Consider the following 18,710-nt stretch of genomic DNA (forward strand, 5'->3'; position numbering starts at 1 on the left):
GAGGTCCTTGTGGCCAACTGCCACCAATATGAGGCAGCCAGGGCCAGATTTAGGTTTGATGAGGCCCTAATCTACTGAAGGCAATGGGGCCCATTATATGTCAAGCTGTCCTTTGTCATTGTTTTTTGTGTTCAATATATGCTATATGGTAATTTATGGACCTAATAGGTACAGTACGGTAGTATCTCGGTTTAAGTACACAATTGGTTCCGGAAGTCTGTACTTAACCTGAAGCGTACTTAACCTGAAGCGAACTTTCCCATTGAAAGTAATGGAAAGTGGATCAATCCATTCCAGATGTGTCCGCAGAGTACTTAAACTGAAAGTACTCAACCTGAAGTGTACTTAACCTGAAGTATGACTGTAATTGGTTCTGGAAGTCCGTACTTAACCTGAAGCGAACTTTCCCATTGAAAGTATGTAAAGTGGATTAATCCATTCCAGGCGGGTCCGCGGAGTACTTAAACTGAAAGTACTCAAACCGAAGCGTACTTAAAGCGAGGTATGACTGTATCTAAAGCCATTTGCACATGTTGCCATGCAACCAGTCCATGCAGACTGTAGGCAACCTGTATATAGAAATGAGCAAACCAGTGATATTTTAGGGAGCAGGCTAGCAGGCGGGGCCCATGACTTACATCATAGGAGCCTACACAACACAAAACACTGCTGCTATATGTAGGTTTTTTTTAAAAAAAAATCTTATATTTTGGAAATGTACATACAGTTTTTTCCCTTTAATTTTTTGGGGGGCTCTAAGCTATAGCTTGTTTAGGCAGCCCTTTTGGAATCTCGCTCCTGTGTGCTGCTCTGGCAGATGCGCCGGGGGCAGGGGCTGGTTTGAGGTGGCCCCTAATTTATTTTCATCACTGCATCTGCGGCTGAGGCGGCACGGGCGAGAGCCCCTTTTTCTTCACTTGCTGCCTTGGTCCTAAAGGATTGACTGGACAAAGAGTTTGCCTTTTGGGTGGTTGCCTTGGGGGACTGGCAATATGGGAATAGGGCCACCCTAATCTATCCACATGGAACTTGCAAACTTCCAACACTTTAATTGTAAAGCAATGGGCTTATTCGCAGGGTTCCTGGCAGCAGTGATTATATTTGATTTGCCAGTAAAGAAATATATCTTCCCAGGACCATTTTGTCCTGCAATAATAATATATTCACTTTTTACCTGCTTTCCAAGATAGAGAGGATAGACCCGCAGAGAACATTAATGGCTCATAACTGGAGAGTTATGAGTAGATTTCCTGCTTATCTGGCAAGAATGCGAAAGCACAGAGCTATAAAGACAGATAAAATTGTCACAGCTGAGCATGCTCTTCTGACTCAATTTCATAGAATAAGATTGCTTTAACAATAAGAAGTTGAAGATACTGGAGAAGTCGTCCCACTTTGTGATCTTAAAGGGAGGTAGGTCAATGTGGAAAATATCTCTAAGGGTGAGTTTTTGAAGCAGGAACTCAGCTTGGAGAGCCTATGATAATATGATATGCCCATCAAATGGCACCGAGTCTCCCTTTGATAGACACTTGGGGCTTACAACGCAAGCTTCTGCTTCTGAAGCCACATAGTGGAAATAATTGCTTCATGACATTGAAATTCTTGCCATCCTCCTTACCTGTTTTTGGTTTGTACTGTTCCATTCCTTCTATCAAACTGCTTGTAGGTGTCGGGCTTGTAGGGCTGTAGGTGAAGGGGATTAGAAAGGAGCTAGGAAGAAGAGGCACACTTTTAACCCCCCCCCCCCGTTCAGTCAGCAGAAGGCCAAGGGCACTGGGCGAGCAGCAATTTTACCAGCTCATACTAATATTTTGTTTTCCTGCAAAAGCAGCTCCAAAAGTCAACCTAAGGATGTGGAGATAGCTGGAGCATATGCTGTATAGGTGTGACTGTTGAAAGAGCATGCATGTGTCACTCTAAAGGGCAGCCCCACTTGGTCACATGAATAGCGCTTTTTGCACTTGAAAAATGAATTGTAAATTAGGCACTGGTGGATCCTGCTGCTCAGAAAAACTATCAAGACTGGATGCTTTTAACATTATACACCTGGTCTTTGAGATATTTCGGCAGGCAGAAGTTCCTTGAAAGGGGGGAATGCTTATTACCTAATGAGGAGTCATATTGCTGATCTTGAAATTGTCCAGAGGGCTTATTTCAACAGATTACATGCTTAATCTGTTCTGCATTAAACTGTTCCTATTGCCATTGGCTGCAGGATAACACCGAAAACAGAATAAAGCTAAAACTGCTTTGAAGGCAAGTGACTAGATATGCCCTAGAACAGATTGATAACACAGTAGTATCTTGGTTTACAAACTTAATCCATTCCAGAAGTCCATTCTTAAACTGAGGCGCGCTTTCCCTAATGAGGCCTCCCGCTGCCAGTGCCCTTCCACCGTTTGGCTTCCGTCCGTAGACCGAGATAAAGTTCACTAACCGGAACACTACTTCTGGTTTTGCAGAGTTCTTATACCGAATAGTTTGTAAACAGGGCTGTTCTTAAACCGAGGTACCGCTGTATTCTTGAGTGTTGAGGATGGACAATCCCGTGGTGATGTTTGGGCTGAATATAGCTAGCCTACTCTGTCATGGTGGAGGATCCACTGAGATGGTCTACTCTCAAAGATGGGTGGATTCCTGGATGCCCTGGGGGATTTCCCAGCTAATGTGGCTGGCATTCCTGTTGAGGCTCTTGTCTCACTGTGGGATGGTGAGTTGTGCTGAACACATGACAAATGCTCCCGACTGGCCTTGCTTTCACTGTGGAGCATGTAGGTCAACTTGGTACGGCAGTGACCTGCAAGCGATGAAACTGCAAAAGTTGATGGCTAGATTGCAAGTGGCTTAAGGCCTGGCCAAGAGACCATTGCTCTGACGCCCTCACATGCCTGCTATAACAACTTGATACAATATTGTTTTTAATCTTGTGTTTTAATGCTATATAACCCACCCTGGGACCTTAGTGTGAAGTGCGGGTAACAAGTAAAAAAAAAAGAAAAAAGTAACCACTGTGCGAGGGACGAAATTGCTAAGAATCAACAGTCCTTAGCCCATGCTCCCAAATGATACTCATTTTTAAGCATTTTTTCCAAGAGTCTATTGTGCCTTTTAAGGAAAAATGTCATCGGGGATGTATTTGTTCTCTTCTAAAATAAAGCTAGGCTTCTGTGCATTGGTGCAATATTGACTCTGCTCCAGTATTCCTCCATCTTTTTGCAAGTGAATTTTATTTCAAATCTTTGGAAGTCCTAAAACATTTTATTTTACTGCCATACATAAATGAGCAAATATGTTTTGTTACCTCCCCCCCACCCCCACATGACAGAAATCAGCATTATTAAACAAACCCAAAGCCCATATACTAAAAAAAAAAGCGCACAATGCAGGCTTCATTAAAAGAATTAAGGTACAATCCATTGGGAAGTTTTCCTGCCTTAAACCCTGTCCATACCAGGTTCATACAGTTCCCATTCATCTCAATGGGGCTCAAAGCAAGGAGAACATCCTAGCAGATTGTGCCTTTTAATCTTTTACATATAGCACTTACTTCCCTACCAGCTCAGTTGCAGGTTGCAATGCAGTTTTTGGCAGTACTATATGTGGCACACAGAAGAGTGCAAATTACAAGAAGCAATCATGTGATCTCTGCCTTGAGCCACAGGGAGTGCAAAACATCTCAGTATAGAAGCTCAACATTCTTTATATCAGAAACATATGCATAAAAGGGCAAAAGCTGGGGTCAAATTACACATTTTTGGTCAAAACGATCAATAGATTTTGGTCACAATCCTTAAACAAGTCTAAAATGCTTTTTCAAGTTTAATTATGGGTGTGCAGTGTGAACGTCAGCATATTTTATCAGACAGAATGCCTCCAGCCTTTAAAGTGTTCTTCAGTTTTCTTCCTGGGACATTTTCTTAGCATTTCTTAGAAATATTACTAGCATTAATCTGCACACTGATGTGTAGAAATCCTTTAAAATCCACTTCCAGGCACTATTCACGGAACACTCATGAAAGTATTCCAATAGCTTAAAGCACTTTGTGATTAGCTAGATCCAAACATAGCACATAAAACAAAGACAATAATCTTATTAATGAGACAAAACCACATTTTCTTTGATTACTGTGTCACCTTTGACCAATTTAGCACATATACAATCAACATGAACGTTATTGCATTCTAATTGTATCATACAGTTTACATACATTCTACAGAAATTGCAGGCTTTAGAGAGAAAATTGTCACTTTGTTTACTGATGACAATGACATTGTACTACATAAATTTACCTTGAGCCACCAGGTTTCTTTTGCTATATTGTCATTATAAATAATGCGTAGCCCTATTTTAAGTTAAGGTGCTTCCTTCTGCCTCTGTGCAATTACGCTTTATATTGTACAAACCACCCCTATCACTGAACCAGCTCCCTTGAGACAACCCCTTCAAAAGGCTCATGCCAATCCATCTCAAGAATTTTTGGGAGCCAGCCTTTAAAACAATGGCACACACAAACTAAGGAGAGGCTGAAATTGACTTGTCATGATTGCCACTAACTTACAAATATCTATCCAGAGAGATTAGACAGGGAGGGTTGACATTTCATGATTAGAACACAGTTTACAACTAATTTCCCACGGGAGAATCTGATATTTCATCATTTAGAGCAGCAGTAATTGAATTACATTTTTAATGTTTTCTGGAATGGCTGAAAAAAAGAATTAACGCAAGTAAACCATGAATGAGATGAAAAGCCACTCTGTAGTTATTTCTCTTCATGAGATCCAACAATAAGCTAATTTATTTCTTGTGTATAAGCTAATTCTTGTTTCAGTGAGTTTACTTCCTATTACAGTTCTGGACAAAGCAGGAGCCAGGAAGCACATTCAAAGGAAACCAGGGATGAATGGTGTGGGCGGGCTTAAGGATTTCACAATTAGTTTCAATGACTAAGCAAAACGAACATCTACAGTGGATGTAAACACCACAGGCAACATGATTAATGGTGTGCTAAATTTAGACAGAGTTGGGTTTTCATCCCGCACAGGATTGTTTTATAGCAGCTCTAGCAATGCTCAGAAATAAATTGCATCCAGCCCAGATTGCATTTGTAGCAAAATCTCATGACAACACTGTTAGTGTTACAGTCCCTTTTTGGCGCTTCAGAATTGCTACAGCTTGCTCATGAGTCACGCCTTCCAGAGTGTCTCCATTAACTGCTAAAATCTGATCGCCACGCTTCAGTCTGCTGTCATCTGCAGCTGCTCCCTGAAAAAAAAAACCAGAAATGGCACATCAGAGGCCAAGCAATTTGATGGGGCTTAATTAAAGAAGAAGAAGAGACATACACAAACCACCCTCAACAGTGACATTCCATTATCATTATTAATGCTTATTGGAGCATTTGTGGGCATTAACGCTTCAAATACGATGAGGAAAAGGGGTAGAGAGAAGCTTCTGCTCTAGACCAGACCGCCCCCACCTCCAAGATTAATAGGCGTGTCAATGGTACTCCCTGCCATTTTTGTTATTTTTTGATAAACCCAAACAGAACAAGATCAAATCAACTGAATACTGATTACTGATTGTAATAAGAGATTGAAGAGGAAATCATTCATTGCTCTAGACCTGGTTGGCTGCCAACTGGGCCATGCAATGTGTGGAAATGAGATCTTCTGGGAGCCTCTCACTGTGTGGGCTGTTGTTGTTGTATAGTTGTTTAGTCGTGTCCGACTCTTCGTGACCCCATGGACTAGAGCACGCCAGGCACTCCTGTCTTCCACTGCCTCCTAAAGTTTGGTCAAACTCATGTTCGTAGCTTCGAGAACACTGTCCAACCATCTCGTCCTCTGTCGTTCCCTTCTCCTTGTGCCCTCCATCTTTCCCAACATCAGGGTCTTTTCCAGGGAGTCTTCTCTTCTCATGAGGTGGCCAAAATATTGGAGCCTCAGCTTCAGGATCTGTCCTTCCAGTGAGCACTCAGGGCCGATTTCCTTAAGAATGGATAGGTTTGATCTTCTTGCAGTCCATGGGACTCTCAAGAGTCTCCTCTAGCACCATAATTCAAAAGCATCAATTCTTCGGCGATCAGCCTTCTTTATGGTCCAGCTCTCACTTCCATACATCACTACTGGGAAAACCATAGCTTTAACTATGCGGACCTTTGTCGGCAAGGTGATGTCTCTGCTTTTTAAAATGCTGTCTAGGTTTGTCATTGCTTTTCTCCCAAGAAGCAGGCGTCTTTTAATTTTGTGACTGCTGTCACCATCTGCAGTGATCAAGGAGCCCAAGAAAGTAAAATCTTTCACTGCCTCCATTTCTTCCCCTTCTATTTGCCAGGAGGTGATGGGACCAGTGGCCATGATCTTAGTTTTTTTTATGTTGAGCTTCAGACCATATTTTGCGCTCTCCTCTTTCACCCTCATTAAAAGGTTCTTTAATTCCTTCTCACTTTCTGCCATCAAGGTTGTGTCATCAACATATCTGAGGTTGTTATTTCTTCCGGCAATCTTAATTCTGGTTTGGGATTCATTCAGTCCAGCCTTTCGCATGATGAATTCTGAATATAAATTAAATAAGCAGGGAGACAATATACAACCTTGTCGTACTCCTTTCCCAATTTTGAACCAATCAGTTGTTCCATATCCAGTTCTAACTGTAGCTTCTTGTCCCACATAGAGATTTCTCAGGAGACAGATGAGGTGATCAGGCACTCCCATTTCTGTGTGGGCTAGTTCTTGCATATTGCATAAACGAGTACCAAGTATCCATAAGGTTGTCCTTTTGAACTTCACACATGCATCTTGTGCTGCTGGATTAGCTTTTTGGAGATTGCTATCAGCCACACAGTGGCTAGCCATTTGCTTTTAGGGAACGGCGAGGAGGACTTCTTTTGCTGCACTATTTCTCAGCAGGCTACTGTTAGCAGAAGCACCGCTTTTCAAAAGATTTGTACTGATAGCTCACATAAGAACTCTGGAAGGAATAAGTTATGCATCATAGGATAAAGACTTGCACACATGGCTTCAGATCACAGATACACAGTTTGTTGAAAATGTGAACTGATGATGTAAAATTGTCCCATTTTTTATTAAAAAAAACTAACACAATGCTGGCCAAGTAGGTCAGTGTTGCCAGCTTTGCAAGATGAGATAATTGATGTATACTATTTGTGTCAGTTGCTGGGTGAATCGTTGAGTTGCTAGGTCACAACAGGAGCCCCTCTCAAGCATAGCATTCCAGGTGGCCATGGCAGGACTCCTGATTATTTTTTAAAAATGTCTAAACTAAGTACTGTACCAGAAGCTGTGCTAACCTGATTGCAAACAGTGTCCCATTTTCTAATACTCCCCTTTTAACTTTTTTCTTTCTTTAAAAAAACCCTGATTGTGGGCATTTTTATATGTTCTCTGCTCTCCAATATTCCACATGCCTGTCCATTTATAACAGGCATCCCCAAACTGCGGCCCTCCAGATGTTTTGGCCTACAACTCCCATGATCCTTAGCTAACAAGGCCAGTGGTCGGGGAAGATGGGAATTGTAGTCTGAAACATCTGGAGGGCCAAAGTTTGGGGATGCCTGCACAGAGACATCTTTTTTTAAAGAAAAAATGTCTGTTTTGTATCTCAGATTCTGCACACCTAAACAAAGATTGAAACAAGATATGCACAACGGGCTGTGCATAAAATTTGATACAAACTTGTCATATAATGCCCAAAACTGTTCAGTTGGGAGTAAGAAACATGCAAATACGGAAAATAATGCAATGAACAAAGAATATGATATACCAGATCAACAAAGAGTAAAACACCCAGAAACAAGTACCTGCACACTTATTTGAATCTTTAAGTGGGAGAGGAACAAAGGATACACCTGATGCCAGAGGTATCATGGTGAACTAGGAGTGACAATAAAAGCACGGCTGCAATTAAAATGCATGGCTTTGAAAAATCAAAATAGCAGCTGTGTAAACTTCTCTCCTGGGAACAGTAGCTCGGGAAGGGATTTGCATTGGCACCAGAGTTAAACCTCCCTTTCCCATGTGCTGAGATCTCAATTCTGATCAGCTCCTCCCCACAGCTGCTATTTTTTAAAAAATGACATGTTACCACACATTAACTGCGAACTGGCCCTCAGACTGGTGCTTTTAAAGGGGCCTTCAGCCTCTAACTTAGGAAAATGACTTGTCTTCATTCAAAAAATGAGAGCTTGAGAGCCCAAGACCTTTCTGATGTGATAGAAGCTGAACTTTAAAGGATGACTGTAAACACACCTTACATTTCAAGAACCTTTTCCACTAAGAACTGTACTTTGTTAAGGGTGTGTGTGTGATTGTAGCTCTGTGAGAGGTAAACCACAGTTCTCGGGACTCTTGGGGGAGCGTATGTGCTTTAAATGTATGGTGTGTACACAGCTGATGACATTCATTCACCTAGTCAATAGACAACTTTAAAAAATTTTTTAGCAACAGTCTGCTGGGGATGTAGTTGCAATTTTCCAAGATACTACAACTCACAGGCTACCCCCCTTTCCCCAATCAAAGAGTGGCCTTGATCACATTAAACTAAAATTAGTTGTTACAAATGTATTTTGAAGCAGCAACGATACATGCATAGGTTCATCTTTTCTTGTCGATTACCTTTGCAAAAATGGTCTTGACATAAATAGGGAGGTCTCCATGGGGACTTCCATAGCCCCCTACAATACTAAAGCCCAATCCATCTGAGCCTTTCTCCAACACAATAATCTTAGGCTGAGGTGATCTGGAAAACACAGCAAATGCCACTTAAAAGAGAGCTTATTTAATAAGTGGAAAGGTAACCTAATTGAAACGGCTGCACACTGTCAGATCAATGATGCATATTGATTTACCGTAGTTGGCAGTAGCTCTACAGGGTATCGGGCAGAAGAGCATTTCCAAGCACTGATATTGGAAAGGCCAAGGTCTGAAATTCAGATCCTGGGATACGCTCTACCACTGAGCTTTCTTACGAATCAGCTATGTGAGACTAGTGCTGGCTCTAGGTTTCTGAAGGACCTTTGTAAATATGTCCTCCGTGAGACCCTTCCTTCTCACCGATGGCCATACTGTCTAATCCTTTGCACTACACTTTCGCTCTGGGCCTAATTCTATCAACGTCTGGGCCTAATCCCCTCAACTTCCCAAAGTTACACTCTAACTAAGGCATGTGAAGGATACTGGTCTATCTCCTCAGTCTCATCACTGCTTACATGCTGAGAGAGGGCAAATAGATAGACAAGAGGAGAACCATGGCATGAAGAAAGCTCACAAAAGTTGGCAACACTAGGACAGCAGAAGTGATTTGGTTTGCTTGATGCATGTACTTTTCAAAACAATTATATCTAGCAGAAACCTCTAATGGTTGTGCTTTACTTGCAGCAGGCAAGGACTGGCCTATACATTGTTGAATGGTATTGAGGTGAATTGTTACTGAGAAGATCCAGGCTGGAAGGAAAGTGGTTGTATGAAAGATGTTCATGGCCCTGTGATTCTTCAGGATATGTATATTAAAATGAAGCTCACTATCTAAGAAGTGAAACTACTAATGATGGCAGCTACAGATGAGAGAAGATAGTCCCAATATTTGTTTAACCATGACCAATGTTCTAGTTACAGGTAGGTAGCTGTGGTGGTCCTTCCAGTAGCACCTTAGAGATCAACTAAGTTTGTTATTGGTATGAGCTTTCGTGTGCATGCACACTTCTTCAGATACCTCTACTTGGTACAGGGCCGTCTTAAGTATATTTGGTGCCCTGGCACCGTGGTGCGACGGATCCCTCCGGCGCCCCCGCCCCGTTTCACAGCACAGCGGGCGGGCGGAGCTGCGCAGCCAGGACGGCGGGCAGGCAGAGCTCCGCGGCAGGTGGGCGGGCGGGCGCCCTGGGCCACCCAGCCTGGCCGTAGGGCCGGCCCTGACTTGGTATCTGAAGAAGTGTGCATGCACACAAAAGCTCATACCAGATAGGATAGGAGCAGTATCAACATGACAACACTTCAGTGGAGGAAACTCAGGAGGATTGGTTGTCACAAGTCAATAATAATAATAATAATAATAATAATAATAATACCCTCCAAATCTTCTGGCAGCCTGGAAGATTCACATTTGCATATTTTTGTGTTATCAGCAATCATATTCAAGACTAGCAGATGAAAACAAAAATGTTTACATAATCTATCAAGGGAAGAGGCTGAGGACAGCCAAGCATTTCAACAGGTGCTGTTGAACAACAAAAGCATATCTAACCCTTGTTCCTAAAATAATAGAGATGAGATGTATCATTGGGTCTACTGACATACAGGCAGGATGCTCCCTACCCAGCTTCTAAAAAGAGCTGCTACCTTTCCCAAAGTCTATACTAAGAAAAGGAGAACAGTACAACCCATACCATGTAGGAAATTGCATAGTTGCTTATATGCCTAATTTATAGGGTTTCTTTTAGTCATGAAGAAGGGCAAGAAGCAAGGTAGGAGACTGAGGTCCAACCCACCCACCCCCCAATGCCTCTGGAACCCCCACTGATTTTCTCTTTCTCTTGCTGATATACTCCTCACCTGCTCTCCTTTCACAAGGTCTAGAAAATGTGAGATCACATGTTGTATGAAAAATTCTTCATTGTGCAGTGCTTGTTCAGAATCACTGGATAAATACAACCTTGACATTATTTAGATTGAAAAATTTCACAAGGCCAGAGGTAACTTAAGGAAAAATACTCTCCAAGTATTTCAGTCAAATAGACTGGGTGGCATTTTACAAGGAAAACTCCAGTGCATTTGTGGATCTTGACTACAGAGAAAATAATCACCTGCCCTTGGTGTGACAGTCTATTAGATTTATGCATGAAGACTGATACTGCACATGTCTATTCAAATGTAAGCCCCACTAAGTTCGATTACTTCCAAGTAAGATGGTATAGATTGCAGCATAAAACTTTCATCCCACTGAATTTGGAAAATCTCACAATGTGTATTACGCTACAATCCATCCCCCTCTACAATCCATTTACATGCATCTCCATTATTTCAGACAACATGGGGAAGAACCAAGGTTTTGACAACACCACCTCAAATACTTTCTGATTCTCAACATACCATAACGAAATCACCCCAGCTAAACCATTCAACCGGTTTCACTAGCAGCCATACCATTTGCTGCACCTAACTAATGGCAATTTTTGACAACAGCATGGAATTCAAAATTTTGCAGTTATGGAAGCTCAAATTGTTATGACAACTTAAAAGCCTTTTAGCTGTAGAAAGCAAGGGACAAATTATAATGCATACTCAAAGTCCAGAGTAATTTGTCAAAACTGATCGCAAGTCCAAATATCAATGCCGTTAAACTTCTTCAGAGCAGTGTTTTGCTTCCTCTAGAAAACTTAAGTATCAGCACAACATGCATACTTACTCTGGGTCTTCAGGATGGTTTTCTGTAGGTGGGCTAAAATTAGTGCTAGCAGTCATGCTCTCTAGCTGGCTGGCGATGGCACTGATGTTGGTGTCAGCTACAACCTGCAAGACAAAGTGAAAGTGACAAATCTATACATATATCTTAGCTAGCATATTATCAAGCAGCAAATTCTGTATTCTTAGGAAACCACTTTTCCAAATTAAAAGGGGACTTTATCTGATGAGTGAATTGTGGAAGCACTCAAGACGGTAGCGTTGTTAAAGCTGTTAAAGCTAAGTGGATAAAGACATCATTTGTGTCTAGATAGAAGGCTAATGAAAGCAATTTATATAACCTGGGACTCAGCTACATTAGTAAAGAAAAAGCGTTTAAAATGTGTTATAACACTGTGACACCAGATGGCGCTGTGGAACCCCACCTTTAGCCAACGTGATTTCCCATTATGAAGTTTACAACACGTTTTCCAGAAACACTTTTTGTTGTGTCTAGATTTAGCCCTATTCAGCTTTTCAAAAGAAAAGAAGGTATGTTTGCCCAGAAGTAAATCCCTCAAGTTAAATGAGATTTACTTCCAATTAAGCATCTATAGGACTGCAGCCTGTATAAATGCACACATGTACGATGCTTATTTTCTTCTAGACTTGGAAAGCAAGTAGATTAACTTATTAAACTCCTACCACTTTTGCCTTACCTATATTCATTGCAAGAATGCATTAAGCCTTTTGCACATGCTATTTTTGGACACAAAGATTAGCAAAACAAGAAGGGACTAAATAATGCTTATCTTGAAGAAGAGGAACAGCATTAGAAAATGTTCCGGCTTCAGGGAGCTGGGTGTCAAATGACCACTCCTACAGGAGATTGTCTTGACCAAAAGTCCTCTGTGTGGGGTTTTCTTTGCCTCCCCTCCAAATTTTATTCTTTTGCGTCTGTGTTGTTTTGCTGAAGGCTGCTTCCATGAAAACTTGGATTGGTTTGCCCATAAATTGAGCTAAATTGGGGGGTAATAGGTCGGTTCATTTATAACAGGCACATCCAACAGGTAGATTGTGATTCTGTGGTAGATCACTGATAGATCACTGGCTCCCCCCCCCCCAAAGAAGCTCAACAACTTTTATCTCCCCTAATAAAAGCTCCACATTTTTGCCCTGCACCTCCCAAAAACGGTCCTTCCTCCTCCCTAAAAAAAGTTCAACAACTTTGACCTGAACCCCAAAAAGCAGGGCTTTCCTTCCTAAAAAGAAGTTCAACTTTGACCTGAAACCCCACCCCAAAGGGGGTAGATCACTGCCAGTTTTTAACTCTGTTAGTAGATCACAGTCTCTTGGGAGTTGGCCACCCCTGATTTATAAGATGAACCAATGCAAGAATGGTGAAACATGCCTATCTCTAAAAGAAGCCAGCATGTATTTTCACCCAATTAATATTACTGAGTCAGCTAATAAAATGCTACCGGTACATTCTCCTATGAGTGAAGTTGGTTCACATAAGAGAAGAAACCTAGTGGCCTGTTCCAGTTTTGATATCCTAACCCTCAGTGTTCTTAAAATAAATGGTCCAGATTTCAGAATCACAGTGTATTGATTAAACAGCAGATATTTTATATGCTTGTTCTGTCTTACTCAAAGGCAGAATAATACTATGATTTTCCAGTAGGATGGGAAAACAGCTAAAATGGTTTGTGCTTTGTGGTTAAAAACAGCAGCAAAACCTGGCAGGAGGACATATCTATATTCACCCATCTGTGGCTGGCAGTAAGAGCATATCAAAGTTCAACAACCTTGCAAAAAGCTTCCCCTTATCTCATTACTACACCTGCAGACAGCTGATTAAATTAACTAGCAGCATCCAAACAGCCAGGAGGGATGAAATATTCCCCCAGGATCCTAATCTCCCATTTGCAAACAGCATTAACAAACTCCTTTGCCATCCTACCCCAGGACATATCGACTATAAAGCTTTCCACACCAGTGGATACAATTATCTGACCTTTCATAGCCAGTGACTATGAGGTGGTTTAGCAGATAATAGAATTACTTAATGATGTGTCACTCATGATTATCAAATTGATAGGATGAGTTCACTTTTGTGGTGTGAATTCATCAATGGGCAGATGAGAAATACAGTTATTTAAAATGAAATATACCGGTAATCATTTCCAATTTTTTTTGCTGATCTATTTGGACACAGGAATGTAAACAAAACAAGTTGCACAATGACTCTTAAATGTCTCTTTTTGTAGAAATTTTAATTTTAATGCATATTTAATGCAAAAATTGAAAGTGAATAAATTTCTAACAAGCAATTAAAATATGTGCATTGTTTTATTTCTGTAGGTCAATTATTATTAAGTAAGAACCATACTGCGGGGGGGGGGGAGAGGTAGCCTTTAAAAAAGATGAATAACTGAACCTCAGTTGCATTAGATTGGCTCTATCTAACAAAATTATTTTTGTTAATTTCCCAAGTTGCAATATTTTAAAATCTTGCTTAGAACCTGTTACTATTATTAGAACCTATTGCCCTGAGCACAGGTAGGCCTTACCTTATCAGACTAATTTCAACAAAATCTACATAAAGCAGATATGCTCTCCCAAACTCACTTCCATTTTTCTTTTCCAACTACCATTTTACATTCCATGGCTACTGAGCATGATAAGTCCTCTTTGGGCTCTTTTCTTAAATGGAGTTTTGCCTCTTACATTTTTTTTTTACAAAATATTTTGTAAAGTTCTACAAACATTTGGGCTTCCCAGAGAATCCTGCTAGATCTCCTTCTCAAGTGGGCCCCATTTTGGCTACAATCATGGCAGCATTCACTATATGGAGTGAGTCTAACATAACCTCAGATAGCAGCTTTAATTTTGTCAGTTTACCATTTATCGCACTAGCAAAGGCATTTATGGATAAGAGCTAGAACAGGGGCAGATTAGGGATGCTTTAAATCCCCATTTATATTCCTCCTGGAATTTGTGGTTTTGCATTCCTCTTTCTTGTGGAGTGGTACTAGTGCATTAGAAATTTGCCTTCTGTTTGTTATGCATTCATAACATTTATGGTTCCACCCCCATATGGGTTACTGCTGAGAATGAGCGCTTGTGTGAATTGCTTAAATCCGGGAGTGGGGGGTGGTGTGGTATTTAAAATTGTTTAACGCCATGCCCCATTATTTCCTTCCTTAGGGCAATGTGTATGATCCCACCCCTTTATCAAGGCAACCCTGTGAATAAGTTTGGCTTTATTAAGAGCATGCCCATACAGTGGTACCTCTACTTACGAATAACTCTACTTACGAATGTTTCTACTTATGAATGGAGCTCCGTCCGCCATCTTGGATGCGGTTTGGTTAGGATTTTTTCTACTTACGAATTTTTAGATAGGGTTGCTTCGACTTACAATTTTTTCTCCCAATGCATTCCTATGGGATTCGACTTACAATTTTTTTCGACTTACGAATGTGCGTTCGGAACGCATTAAATTCGTAAGTAGAGGTACCACTGTATTTTTTTTAGATGAGCTGTAAACATGTTCATTAGCTCTGCTAAGAAAATAAATGCTTTTCCATACAAACACGAAGGGAGTGCGTCTTACTAGATAACACACCTTTTCCCTTCCTCCTGCCAAATTAAGACGATAGATCAATTGTACTATCCAAGTACTGCCACTTGGTTGATAACCAGCCATATATAGTGGTTCAAAAGAAGCAATGCTATTCCTTGTGCCCCCTCTTGCTTTGAAGAACAAATAAGGTTAAGATATTGGGCAGTGCCATCAGACCTATGTAGCAAGAGGAGGGAATTTGTTTTTGTTTCAAAAGTGACAGAAACTGAAAGCCTAGATGATTTTTCATGTACAGCAAGAAGTCGTTCCCTCTCCCCCTCACAGTTTTATAGGATCATGTTCGCAGTGTGTATGGACAAGAATAAAGCACTCTTGAATGAAATAATTTCTTGCTTTCATCTTGCATAATTCAAATCAGCAAGAGCCCTGCCGTGCTGTGATGCTCAGCCTTTTCTTTAAAAACACCATTTATCTATCCTTGTGCAGCTGCATGTTCAATTTATCATCATACCTGCAGGATAATGCTCCCGAAAGCATTCTTCAGTAGATTAACTGCATCAGCATGAGACAGCCCATCCAAAGGCTGCCCATTAATACTGACAATCCGATCGCCAACCTAAAAGGAAAAGAAAAGTACAATAGCTACAGGAAAATTGCTGGCATTAAGGGAAATTGGAAGAAAGCTCATCGTTTCTTGCAATTTCTGACTCTGCATACTCATGCTTCCCGGTTATAGAGAGACAATAGAGATCTGCCATATTTTCACTGATCATTGAGTGCTTTTCATAGGGAGGATAAAACACTCCTCCTGGATGTAGCAGCACACCAACAAAGAGCTCCTACTTCACTGACAAATTTTGGAAGCAGAGAATTACATCAGAACACATCCTAAGTGGCAGAAGCCTACAGCAGTCCAAGCACATGCATGCAGTGCACAAAAGCTCATTATTTCAATATGGGAGAAATCACATGATCTCTGGTAGATGATATATCTGTGACCAATACTTACTATTGAAGATATAGGGTTTAGTATTAACAACCACCTTAATTTTCTGCAACAGCCTTTTTAATTTTCCATTTGCCTCACTTAAATAAAGCGTGACATAAATGGCTCAGCAGTTATCGCTGGCCTCATCACCTCCACCCAGAGTCCTAACATTCACCTAAAGAAGCAGGTCAACCCAAACAGTCTTACAGTAGATCCAGATGAAGTTCAGTCTTGAGGCCAGTTCACACAGTGAAAAGGCAGCTTGTTTCCCCACACAATCTTCTTCCTATACACAACCTCATCCCTGACATGTGGTATGGAGTAGAGTACTACCGCCATCATGGAAATCGCTGTAGGGTACATACGTGTACCAGTGGTGCACACAATATGGCCCCCCCCATGTTCCCAGGATAAGTTGTTGTTGTTTTCTAAGTGGGAAGAATTCCAGAGCTGTGTAGTAAACAGTTGAAATGCCTCTCTGCAAGCTCTTTCTGTTTTAGCAAAAGCACATGAACAGTTCAGGAAAGAAGGCACTTATATCTTATCTTACTGCTTTTAGGTGACCATAATCTTTATGGTACTTATACTTGCATCTTTATATCACTAGGGTTAAGTATATTGATACAAAAGCTACAAAGATATTTTACCTTCAAAAATAAAAAATGATGGTACAATTAACCAAATAGTAGGCACTAAATCTCGGAGCCATTTCAGGCATTCAAAAACATGTTTCAGCTTTCCACGGGGAGGCATTTTTTTTAAAAAAAAAGAGGTTTGGGAGCACGCAAAGTTATTTCTATGCATATCTTTACTGAATACCAAAAATATTTAGGGCCAAGTAAGACATTCAGGATCTTTGCCACCCAATGCATTCTGTGGGGTCCCTAGGGACTTTACATAGAGAGCGCAACCCATGGCTTGGGCTGTTTGCCAAAATAGCTGCCGGTACTTGGAAAGAGTTTTTCAGAGGCTGAAGAATTCATGGTGGCAATGGCAGAAATAATTGCTCTGAACCTATGGCTGTACCCATGGATGTCCCGGGTCACAATTTAAGTTCTCTACACATATGTTTCATCAGGAAAGTCAAATAACATAGTGTTGAGCACATTTTAAGTGTCTGAAGTGGCTGCTCAATCACCAAATACTTTGTTAAATAGCAATCATATTTCTTAGGGTTAGGCAGAGATGAAGGTACACAGAAGACACACAATGGCCCAGTTCGCAGATCATATTAAACCAGAGTTTAAAACTAACTATAATTTCATGTGAATGGAACAAACTGCCAAACTACAAACTACAAGCAGTAAGCCAAGAATAATGCTTGCATTTTGTTTGAAGGAAACATGAGCCCTGGGTCCATGTGACATGACAAGCCAGGCTTTGGCTTTGCTGTGCTTGCAGTGCAGGATCAGGGGTGCAATACTATGGGAACTTCTGAGCAGTGTGCACCAGCAAACCCCTTGTTCACATGACATCACAGTTGCTTTGAACTATGGTTTAATGTGAAGCACAAACCAGGACAGTGGATCTAGCACAAGACAATCCATATGGGTTTTAGGTAAATTCATACGAGACAATTTTTGTTCTTTCAGCTTCCTTGCTCTGTTGAAATGGCAGATTGCATGACATGACTCACACCCTTGGTTCCATTTAAAAGACAATTTTCTATTATTACTGTTATGCAATCACTCACAGTAGTTGACACAGGTGGTTTTGCTAATCAGAAGTAAGAAAGAAGCACATTTCACAGCTGGAAATAGAATGGAAATGCCTGTCTGAGTATATACAACAAGATATACTCTTGCAGTTTTCTTGGGGGGGGGGGCAGGATAAAATTAGCAACAAGAAAATAAAGACAATATATATGGATAATTTTATCTTTTTCACTTACTTTTAGTTTGTGCGTACGTGCTGCTACTCCACTGGCTTGAATCATGGCGATGAAGATAGGAATGTCTCCCAATGGGCTTCCTTTGCCCCCAGCTATACTGATACCAAGAGCATCATTTGGACCCTTAACAGAGAGGTTAGCAACATAACCATGTGTGTTGACATCATTCAAGACATTTATCACATGGGCCTTAGTAATAAATAAAACCAAGAATGACAGTGATACGAAATTTCTAGCAATTTCCTGTGCATCATTCAATATTGATTTAGCAACAACTAAGTACAGGAGGGATGCGGGTGGCGCTGTAGGTTAAACCACAGAACCTAGGGCTTGCCGATCAGAAGGTCGGCGGTTCGAATCCCCGCGACAGGGTGAGCTCCTGTTGCTCGGTCCCTGCTCCTGCCAACCTAGCAGTTCGAAAGCACGTCAAAGTGCGAGTAGATAAATAGGTACCGCTCCAAGCGGGAAGGTAAATGGCGTTTCCATGTGCTGCTCTGGTTCGCCAGAAGCGGCTTTGTCATGCTGGCCACATGACCTGAAAGCTGTATGCCGGCTCCCTCGGCCAATAACGTGAGATGAGCGTCGCAACTCCAGAGTCTGTCATGACTGGACCTAATGGTCAGGGGTCCCTTTACCTTTACCTAAGTACAGGAGAGAATCCTTATGCATGTAAGGAAAGCCTGTTCAATTGGAGAAGTAAAACACAACCTAAAGGCAGTTTCTGGTTCTTTTATAGGAGACTCATATTGATCCACAGAACCCTTAATTTGGTAGCAACTCATACACATAAGCTGTGGCAAGATGATGGCAAAAAGTGAGGCATGCTTTGAAGAATCCAT

At 41.2% G+C, this 18,710-nt stretch overlaps 1 protein-coding gene across 12 annotated transcripts in view; it reads right to left on the reverse strand.

The window, feature by feature from the left end:
• Positions 1-1,638: 1,638 nt before the first annotated feature.
• Positions 1,639-18,710, reverse strand: part of PATJ (PATJ crumbs cell polarity complex component) — a 159,642-nt gene continuing 142,570 nt past the window's right edge. For 10 of the 12 annotated variants that reach the window (XM_060276858.1, XM_035122728.2, XM_060276860.1 and 7 more), the window contains 5 exons: positions 17,872-17,994; positions 15,504-15,608; positions 11,429-11,532; positions 8,641-8,764; positions 1,639-5,269 (listed from right to left, as the gene is read on the reverse strand). In XM_060276858.1, the coding sequence (XP_060132841.1) occupies positions 5,123-5,269; positions 8,641-8,764; positions 11,429-11,532; positions 15,504-15,608; positions 17,872-17,994 (603 nt within the window). In that variant the 3' untranslated portion in view covers positions 1,639-5,122. The remainder of the gene's footprint in view (positions 5,270-8,640; positions 8,765-11,428; positions 11,533-15,503; positions 15,609-17,871; positions 17,995-18,710) is intronic. The other 2 variants (XM_060276859.1, XM_035122729.2) reach the window with 1 other exon arrangement.

The sequence above is a fragment of the Zootoca vivipara genome, chromosome 7, assembly GCF_963506605.1.
Source record: "Zootoca vivipara chromosome 7, rZooViv1.1, whole genome shotgun sequence".
In the NCBI taxonomy this organism is placed as follows: Eukaryota; Metazoa; Chordata; class Lepidosauria; order Squamata; family Lacertidae; genus Zootoca; species Zootoca vivipara.